We start from the raw sequence: 10,686 nt of genomic DNA, 5'->3' as shown, positions 1-10,686 counted from the left end.
AACTATACCACGATCACAATCTACATGAGCGGCATGGGTGTCAGTAAAGACATATCCCGGATGAGCCCCCACTTATGTTACGAATCCCTTTTGGCCCGACAGTCTAGGGGGGATGGTAGTGAGACCCGTAACATAACTCATGTAAATTATAATTGTGACAAAGTGAGTGTGAACGAAATAACCACGACAACCGAAATAATACCGTCAAACTCAGGGTTTATTTATAAACACACGGTAATGGGGGGAGCAGGAAAAGGGGCTGAGCTGGACCCAAGGAAAGAAACAAATATGCAAAAACACCCCTAAGCTAGACTAGCCTACTTTAACAACAGCTAACTAACTAACAAAAAAAATACAGTGGGTGGTCCGCCCAGTTCTAACTAGTGTTTTTAACAAAGTTCACCTACGGGTAGTGTATGCCCATGGGCGACTTGTCTTGGTTTCCCCTTTTCCCACCAGCAACAAACAAACACCATAACCAAAACAATACTCACAGGAGATGACAAAGTGATTTGGAGGTGCTCAAACAAAAGAAGAGGTTAATTAATACACAGAGAGCGAGTCAAACACAGAGCTCTACCAACATGGCATTAACAAAGAGATTGAGCTACTGAAATCTATAAAGACCAGCGATCTACCCACATGGTATTAACAAAGAGATTGAGCTACCGAAATCTATGAAGAATAGAGATCTACCAACATGGCATTACAAAGATTGAGCTACTGAAATCTATGAAGAACAGAGATCTATCAACATGGCATTACAAAGATTGAGCTACTGAAATCTATGAAGAACAGAGATCTATCAACATAGCATTACAAAGATTGAGCTCCTGAGCAAACAAATGATGGGGTTTTTAAACCATGGGGAAGGAACTGTGATAGGGTAGGAAACAGGAGGAGGTGTGTCTTCTGATTGATGGGTTGATTGTTGACTGATTGGGGAGTGATGATGTTCACCTGTGAGGGAAGACAGAGAGAAAAGAAACACACAGGATACACACACACACAGGATAATGGTATCCGTAACAGTCTGTCTCCCCTCTTTATGGTTACCAGGACAACGCTAGCCCTTCCTCCCTCCCGGAGTCCCCGTGTCGTGCCTCTCCCGGTAGCACCTTATTGCTGGGTATGAAGAGGTTGTCTGTGCTGCTGGTGGACTGCAGGAAAACAACGGGGCTGAGTGGAACTGTGAGAGGAGGAGAAGAGAAGAAAGGATCAGATTTGACACATCAAAGTAAGTGCTGTAGTTTAGTTTGAACAAATTAAATAGATCTGCCATCTAGTATGTTACCAGGACAACCAGCAGAGTTCTGTTAGTTGACATGAAGATGGACTGGTATCTGTTACCAGGTATATTTCCACCACAGTAGACAGAGTTATGTTAGTTGTGTTAGGTTCTTAAATAAACAAACAGAGTAAATAAACTCAGGGACGGTTGGTAAAGCTTAAACCAAGTTTAAATCACCCATTGGGTCTTACAGCTGCATGAGACAAGCAACCTATTCACACCAGCGCTGGTATTTAACCCTTCCAAGGCTGAGTCTCCTCCTCACATATGGTCAGACCAATACCTCTCTGTTGCTAGGCAGAACTGTAGTGATGACTATTCTTTCTCACGTCATCTGACCTCATCCTCAAATTCCTTCATCCTCCGTAACTCAGAGCTGTCCTGTTGACTCTGTGACCCCACCCCTCCTTTCCATGTGATCCCTGATGTCTAACAATAACATGTTCTTTCTCACGTCATCTGACCTCATCCTCAAATTCCTTCATCCTCCCTAACTCAGAGCTGTCCTGTTGACTCGTACCGGTCTGTGACCCCACCCCTCCTTTCCATATGATCCCTGATAACAATAACATGTTCTTTCTCACGTCATCTGACCTCATCCTCGAATTCCTTAATCCTCCCTAACTCAGAGCTGTCCTGTTGACTCGTACCGGTCTGTGACCCCACCCCTGCTTTCCATATGATCCCTGATGTCAATAACATGTTCTGACAGTATTTACATGTCCGGCACCTTCTCTCTCTCTCCCTGATGTCAATAACATGTTCTGACAGTATTTACATGTCCGGCACCTTCTCTCTCTCTCCCTGATGTCAATAACATGTTCTGACAGTATTTACATGTCCGGCACCTTCTCTCTCTCTCCCTGATGTCAACAACATGTTCTGACAGTATTTACATGTCCGGCACCTTCTCTCTCTCTCCCTGATGTCAATAACATGTTCTGACAGTATTTACATGTCCGGCACCTTCTCTCTCTCTCCCTGATGTCAATAACATGTTCTGACAGTATTTACATGTCCGGCACCTTCTCTCTCTCTCTCCCTGATGTCAACAACATGTTCTGACAGTATTTACACGTCCGGCACCTTCTCTCTCTCTCTCTCTCTCCCGCCGTGACATCATCAAGGATGTTTGAAGTTTATAGGTCAAAACCCATCAGTTGACATGAAGATAGACTGCAAAAATATTTCCTTAAAATCATGATGGATGTTACATTGCCTGTCCCATTTCCTTATAATCATGATGGGTGTTACACCACCTGTCCCATTTCCTTAAAATCATGATGGATGTTACATTGCCTGTCCCATTTCCTTATAATCATGATGGGTGTTACACCACCTGTCCCATTTCCTTAAAATCATGATGGATGTTACATTGCCTGTCCCATTTCCTTATAATCATGATGGATGTTACATTGCCTGTCCCATTTCCTTATAATCATGATGGGTGTTACATCACCTGTCCCATTTCCTTAAAATCATGATTGGTGTTACATCACCTGTCCCATTTCCTTAAAATCATGATGGATGTTACATTGCCTGTCCCATTTCCTTATAATCATGATGGGTGTTACACCACCTGTCCCATTTCCTTAAAATCATGATGGATGTTACATTGCCTGTCCCATTTCCTTATAATCATGATGGATGTTACATTGCCTGTCCCATTTCCTTATAATCATGATGGGTGTTACATCACCTGTCCCATTTCCTTAAAATCATGATTGGTGTTACATCACCTGTCCCATTTCCTTAAAATCATGATGGATGTTACATTGCCTGTCCCATTTCCTTATAATCATGATGGGTGTTACACCACCTGTCCCATTTCCTTAAAATCATGATGGATGTTACATTGCCTGTCCCATTTCCTTATAATAATGATGGGTGTTACATCACCTGTCCCATTTCCTTAAAATCATGATTGGTGTTACATCACCTGTCCCATTTCCTTAAAATCATGATGGATGTTACATTGCCTGTCCCATTTCCTTTAAATCATGATGGATGTTACATTGCCTGTCCCATTTCCTTAAAATCATGATGGATGTTACATTGCCTGTCCCATTTCCTTAAAATCATGGTGGATGTTACATTGCCTGTCCCATTTCCTTAAAATCATGATGGATGTTACATCGCCTGTCCCATTTCCTTATAATCATGATGGATGTTACATTGCCTGTCCCATTTCCTTAAAATCATGATGGGTGTTACATTGCCTGTCCCATTTCCTTAAAAACATGATGGGTGTTACATTGCCTGTCCCATTTCCTTATAATCATGATGGTGTTACATTGCCTGTCCCATTTCCTTAAAATCATGATGGGTGTTACATTGCCTGTCCCATTTCCTTATAATCATGATGGATGTTACATTGCCTGTCCCATTTCCTTATAATCATGATGGATGTTACATTGCCTGTCCCATTTCCTTTAAAACATGATGGATGTTACATTGCCTGTCCCATTTCCTTATAATCATGATGGATGTTACATTGCCTGTCCCATTTCCTTATAATCATGATGGATGTTACATTGCCTGTCCCATTTCCTTATAATCATGATGGATGTTACATTGCCTGCCCCATTTCCTTATAATCATGATGGATGTTACATTGCCTGTCCCATTTCCTTATAATCATGATGGATGTTACATTGCCTGTCCCATTTCCTTATAATCATGATGGATGTTACATTGCCTGTCCCATTTCCTTATAATCATGATGGATGTTACATTGCCTGTCCCATTTCCTTATAATCATGATGGATGTTACATTGCCTGTCCCATTTCCTTAAAATCATGATGGATGTTACATTGCCTGTCCCATTTCCTTAAAATCATGATGGGTGTTACATTGCCTGTCCCATTTCCTTATAATCATGATGGATGTTACATTGCCTGTCCCATTTCCTTAAAATCATGATGGATGTTACATTGCCTGTCCCATTTCCTTAAAATCATGATGGATGTTACATTGCCTGTCCCATTTCCTTATAATCATGATGGATGTTACATTGCCTGTCCCATTTCCTTAAAATCATGATGGATGTTACATTGCCTGTCCCATTTCCTTAAAATCATGATGGATGTTACATTGCCTGTCCCATTTCCTTAAAATCATGATGGGTGTTACATTGCCTGTCCCATTTCCTTATAATCATGATGGATGTTACATTGCCTGTCCCAGTCAACCCCCGTATCTTTACCAGACTGTAGAACAGGCAAACTAAACTCCAGACCCCTCAATGTGGTCTGTATTGCTTCATTAACATCTGATCTACAGAACTTGTTAAAAAATGGCAATAAAACAAGCGCCGTAAAACAAGCTCTTTAAAAGCCATGAAATATGGTTATGGTTAGGGGTTAGGGGTTATGGTTAGGGGTTAGGGGTTAGGGGTTATGGTTAGGGGTTATGGTTAGGGGTTATGGTTAGGGTTAGGGGTTATGGTTAGGGGTTAGGGGTTATGGTTAGGGGTTATGGTTAGGGGTTATGGTTAGGGGTTATGGTTAGGGGTTATGGTTAGGGGTTATGGTTAGGGGTTAGGGGTTAGGGGTTATGGTTAGGGGTTAGGGGTTATGGTTAGGGGTTATGGTTAGGGTTAGGGTTATGGTTAGGGGTTATGGTTAGGGGTTAGGGGTTATGGTTAGGGTTATGGTTAGGGTTAGGGTTAGGGGTTATGGTTAGGGGTTATGGTTAGGGGTAGGGGTTAGGGTTATCGGTTATGGGTTATGGTTAGGGGTTAGGGGTTATGGTTAGGGGTTATGGTTAGGGGTAGGGGTTAGGGTTATGGTTAGGGTTATGGTTAGGGGTTATGGGTTATGGTTTATGGTTAGGGTTATGGTTATGGTTAGGGGTTATGGTTAGGGGTTAGGGTTATGGTTAGGGTTATGGTTAGGGTTATGGTTAGGGGTTATGGTTAGGGGTTAGGGGTTATGGTTAGGGGTTATGGTTAGGGGTTATGGTTAGGGGTTATGGTTAGGGGTTAGGGGTTATGGTTAGGGGTTATGGTTAGGGGTTAGGGGTTATGGTTAGGGGTTAGGGGTTATGGTTAGGGGTTATGGTTATGGTTAGGGGTTATGGTTAGGGGTTATGGTTATGGTTAGGGGTTATGGTTAGGGGTTATGGTTAGGGGTTATGGTTAGGGGTTATGGTTATGGTTAGGGGTTATGGTTAGGGTTATGGTTAGGGGTTATGGTTATGGTTAGGGGTTATGGTTAGGGGTTATGGTTAGGGGTTAGGGGTTATGGTTAGGGGTTATGGTTATGGTTAGGGGTTATGGTTAGGGGTTAGGGGTTATGGTTAGGGGTTAGGGGTTATGGTTAGGGGTTATGGTTATGGTTAGGGGTTAGGGGTTATGGTTAGGGGTTAGGGGTTATGGTTAGTGGTTATGGTTAGGGGTTATGGTTAGGGGTTATGGTTAGGGGTTATGGTTAGGGGTTATGGTTAGGGGTTATGGTTATGGTTAGGGGTTATGGTTATGGTTAGGGGTTATGGTTATGGTTAGGGGTTATGGTTAGGGTTATGGTTAGGGGTAGGGGTTATGGTTAGGGTTATGGTTAGGGTTATGGTTAGGGGTTATGGTTAGGGTTATGGTTATGGTTAGGGGTTATGGTTATGGTTAGGGGTTATGGTTAGGGGTTATGGTTAGGGGTTATGGTTAGGGGTTATGGTTATGGTTAGGGGTTATGGTTAGGGTTATGGTTATGGTTAGGGGTTATGGTTAGGGGTTATGGTTAGAGGTTATGGTTTTGGTTAGGGGTTATGGTTAGGGGTTATGGTTAGGGTTATGGTTAGGGGTTATGGTTAGGGGTTATGGTTAGGGGTTATGGTTAGGGGTTATGGTTATGGTTAGGGGTTATGGTTAGGGGTTATGGTTATGGTTAGGGGTTATGGTTAGGGGTTATGGTTATGGTTAGGGGTTATGGTTAGGGGTTATGGTTAGGGGTTATGGTTAGGGGTTATGGTTAGGGGTTAGGGGTTATGGTTAGGGGTTATGGTTATGGTTAGGGGTTATGGTTATGGTTAGGTGTTATGGTTATGGTTAGGGGTTATGGTTATGGTTAGGGGTTATGGTTAGGGGTTATGGTTAGGGGTTATGGTTAGGGGTTATGGTTATGGTTAGGGGTTATGGTTAGGGGTTATGGTTAGGGTTATGGTTAGGGTTATGGGTTATGGGTTATGGTTAGGGGTTAGGGGTTATGGTTAGGGGTTATGGTTAGGGGTAGGGGTTAGGGTTATGGTTAGGGTTATGGTTAGGGGTTATGGGTTATGGTTTATGGTTAGGGTTATGGTTAGGGGTTAGGGGTTATGGTTAGGGGTTATGGTTATGGTTAGGGGTTATGGTTAGGGGTTAGGGTTAGGGGTTATGGTTAGGGGTTATGGTTATGGTTTGGGGTTATGGTTAGGGGTTATGGTTAGGGTTAGGGGTTATGGTTAGGGGTTATGGTTATGGTTAGGGGTTATGGTTAGGGTTATGGTTAGGGTTATGGTTATGGTTAGGGGTTATGGTAATGGTTAGGGGTTATGGTTAGGGTTATGGTTAGGGGTTATGGTTAGGGGTTATGGTTAGGGGTTATGGTTAGGGGTTATGGTTATGGTTAGGGGTTATGGTTAGGGGTTATGGTTAGGGGTTATGGTTAGGGGTTATGGTTATGGTTAGGGGTTATGGTTATGGTTAGGGTTATGGTTATGGTTAGGGGTTATGGTTATGGTTATGGTTAGGGGTTATGGTTAGGGGTTATGGTTAGGGGTTATGGTTAGGGGTTATGGTTAGGGGTTATGGTTATGGTTAGGGGTTATGGTTAGGGGTTATGGTTAGGGGTTATGGTTATGGTTAGGGGTTATGGTTAGGGGTTATGGTTATGGTTAGGGGTTATGGTTTTGGTTAGGGGTTATGGTTAGGGGTTATGGTTAGGGGTTATGGTTAGGGGTTATGGTTAGGGGTTATGGTTAGGGGTTATGGTTAGGGGTTATGGTTAGGGGTTATGGTTAGGGGTTATGGTTATGGTTAGGGGTTATGGTTAGGGGTTATGGTTAGGGGTTATGGTTAGGGGTTATGGTTAGGGGTTATGGTTAGGGGTTATGGTTAGGGGTTATGGTTAGGGGTTATGGTTAGGGGTTAGGGGTTATGGTTAGGGGTTAGGGGTTATGGTTAGGGGTTATGGTTATGGTTAGGTGTTATGGTTATGGTTAGGGGTTATGGTTATGGTTAGGGGTTATGGTTAGGGGTTATGGTTAGGGGTTAGGGGTTATGGTTAGGGGTTATGGTTATGGTTAGGGGTTATGGTTAGGGGTTATGGTTAGGGTTATGGTTAGGGGTTATGGTTATGGTTAGGGGTTAGGGGTTATGGTTAGGGTTAGGGGTTATGGTTAGGGGTTATGGGTTATGGTTATGGGTTATGGTTATGGTTATGGTTATGGTTAGGGGTTATGGTTAGGGGTTATGGTTATGGTTAGGGGTTATGGTTATGGTTAGGGGTTATGGTTAGGGGTTATGGTTAGGGGTTATGGTTAGGGGTTATGGTTATGGTTAGGGGTTATGGTTAGGGGTTATGGTTATGGTTAGGGGTTATGGTTAGGGGTTATGGTTATGGTTAGGGGTTATGGTTAGGGGTTAGGGGTTATGGTTATGGTTATGGTTAGGGGTTATGGTTATGGTTAGGGGTTATGGTTAGGGGTTATGGTTAGGGGTTATGGTTAGGGGTTATGGGTTATGGTTATGGTTATGGGTTATGGTTAGGGGTTATGGGTTATGGTTAGGGGTTATGGTTATGGGTTATGGTTATGGTTAGGGGTTATGGTTATGGTTAGGGGTTATGGTTAGGGGTTATGGTTAGGGGTTATGGTTAGGGGTTATGGTTATGGTTAGGGGTTATGGTTATGGGTTATGGTTAGGGGTTATGGTTAGGGGTTATGGTTAGGGGTTATGGTTAGGGGTTATGGTTAGGGGTTAGGGGTTATGGTTAGGGGTTATGGTTATGGGTTATGCTTATGGTTAGGGGTTATGGTTATGGTTAGGGGTTATGGTTAGGGGTTATGGTTAGGGGTTATGGTTAGGGGTTATGGGTTAGGGGTTATGGTTATGGTTAGGGGTTATGGTTATGGGTTATGGTTATGGGTTATGGTTATGGTTAGGGGTTATGGGTTATGGTTAGGGGTTATGGTTAGGGGTTATGGTTATGGTTAGGGGTTATGGTTAGGGGTTATGGTTATGGTTAGGGGTTATGGTTAGGGGTTATGGTTATGGGTTATGGTTATGGTTAGGGGTTATGGTTAGGGGTTAGGGGTTATGGTTAGGGGTTATGGTTATGGGTTATGGTTATGGTTAGGGGTTATGGTTATGGTTAGGGGTTATGGTTAGGGGTTATGGTTATGGTTATGGTTAGGGGTTATGGTTATGGTTAGGGGTTATGGTTATGGTTATGGTTAGGGGTTATGGTTATGGTTATGGTTAGGGGTTATGGTTAGGGGTTATGGTTATGGTTAGGGGTTATGGTTAGGGGTTATGGTTATGGTTATGGGTTATGGTTATGGTTAGGGGTTATGGTTAGGGGTTAGGGGTTATGGTTATGGGTTATGGTTATGGTTAGGGGTTATGGGTTATGGTTATGGTTAGGGGTTATGGTTAGGGGTTAGGGGTTATGGTTATGGGTTATGGTTAGGGGTTATGGTTAGGGTTAGGGGTTATGGTTAGGGGTTATGGTTAGGGGTTATGGTTATGGTTATGGTTATGGTTAGGGGTTATGGTTAGGGGTTATGGTTAGGGGTTATGGTTAGGGGTTAGGGGTTATGGTTAGGGGTTATGGTTATGGGTTATGCTTATGGTTAGGGGTTATGGTTATGGTTAGGGGTTATGGTTAGGGGTTATGGTTAGGGGTTAGGGGTTATGGTTATGGTTAGGGGTTATGGTTAGGGGTTATGGTTAGGGGTTATGGGTTAGGGGTTATGGTTATGGTTAGGGGTTATGGTTAGGGGTTATGGTTAGGGGTTATGGTTATGGGTTATGGTTATGGTTAGGGGTTATGGGTTATGGTTAGGGGTTATGGTTAGGGGTTAGGGGTTATGGTTAGGGGTTATGGTTATGGGTTATGGTTATGGTTAGGGGTTATGGTTAGGGGTTAGGGGTTATGGTTAGGGGTTATGGTTATGGTTATGGGTTATGGTTAGGGGTTATGGTTATGGGTTATGGTTATGGTTAGGGGTTATGGTTAGGGGTTATGGTTATGGTTATGGTTAGGGGTTATGGTTATGGTTAGGGGTTATGGTTATGGTTAGGGGTTATGGTTAGGGGTTAGGGGTTATGGTTATGGGTTATGGTTATGGTTAGGGGTTATGGTTAGGGGTTAGGGGTTATGGTTATGGTTAGGGGTTAGGGGTTATGGGTTATGGTTATGGTTAGGGGTTATGGTTAGGGGTTAGGGGTTATGGTTATGGGTTATGGTTATGGTTAGGGGTTATGGTTAGGGGTTAGGGGTTATGGTTAGGGGTTAGGGTTATGGTTAGGGGTTATGGTTAGGGGTTATGGTTAGGGGTTATGGTTAGGGGTTATGGTTAGGGGTTATGGTTAGGGGTTAGGGGTTATGGTTAGGGGTTATGGTTAGGGGTTATGGTTATGGTTAGGGGTTATGGTTAGGGGTTATGGTTAGGGGTTAGGGGTTATGGTTATGGTTAGGGGTTATGGTTAGGGGTTATGGGTTAGGGGTTATGGTTATGGTTAGGGGTTATGGTTAGGGGTTAGGGGTTATGGTTATGGGTTATGGTTATGGGTTATGGTTATGGTTAGGGGTTATGGGTTATGGTTAGGGGTTATGGTTAGGGGTTAGGGGTTATGGTTAGGGGTTATGGTTAGGGGTTATGGTTATGGTTAGGGGTTATGGTTAGGGGTTATGGTTAGGGGTTATGGTTATGGTTAGGGGTTATGGTTAGGGGTTATGGTTAGGGGTTATGGTTATGGTTATGGGTTATGGTTATGGTTATGGGTTATGGTTATGGTTAGGGGTTATGGTTAGGGGTTATGGTTATGGTTAGGGGTTATGGTTATGGTTAGGGGTTATGGTTATGGTTAGGGGTTATGGTTATGGTTAGGGGTTATGGTTAGGGGTTAGGGGTTATGGTTATGGTTATGGTTAGGGGTTAGGGGTTATGGGTTATGGTTAGGGGTTATGGTTAGGGGTTAGGGGTTATGGTTATGGGTTATGGTTATGGTTAGGGGTTATGGTTAGGGGTTAGGGGTTATGGTTAGGGGTTAGGGGTTAGGGGTTATGGTTAGGGGTTATGGTTAGGGGTTATGGTTAGGGGTTATGGTTAGGGGTTAGGGGTTATGGTTAGGGGTTATGGTTATGGGTTATGCTTATGGTTAGGGGTTATGGTTATGGTTAGGGGTTATGGTTAGGGG

The 10,686-nt window shown here is 43.3% G+C and overlaps 1 protein-coding gene across 1 annotated transcript in view; it reads left to right on the top strand.

Annotated features, from left to right (window-relative positions):
• The first annotated feature begins 983 nt into the window (after positions 1–983).
• Positions 984–10,686, top strand: part of LOC110515088 (zinc finger protein 850-like) — a 38,226-nt gene continuing 28,523 nt past the window's right edge. Inside the window, exon 1 of the mRNA XM_036972533.1 lies at positions 984–1,237. Coding sequence (XP_036828428.1) covers positions 1,132–1,237 — 106 coding nt within the window. The 5' untranslated portion in view covers positions 984–1,131. The remainder of the gene's footprint in view (positions 1,238–10,686) is intronic.

This window comes from Oncorhynchus mykiss, unplaced genomic scaffold (genome assembly GCF_013265735.2).
Source record: "Oncorhynchus mykiss isolate Arlee unplaced genomic scaffold, USDA_OmykA_1.1 un_scaffold_173, whole genome shotgun sequence".
Classification (NCBI taxonomy): Eukaryota; Metazoa; Chordata; class Actinopteri; order Salmoniformes; family Salmonidae; genus Oncorhynchus; species Oncorhynchus mykiss.
This window is presented reverse-complemented; position numbering and strand designations above follow the sequence as displayed.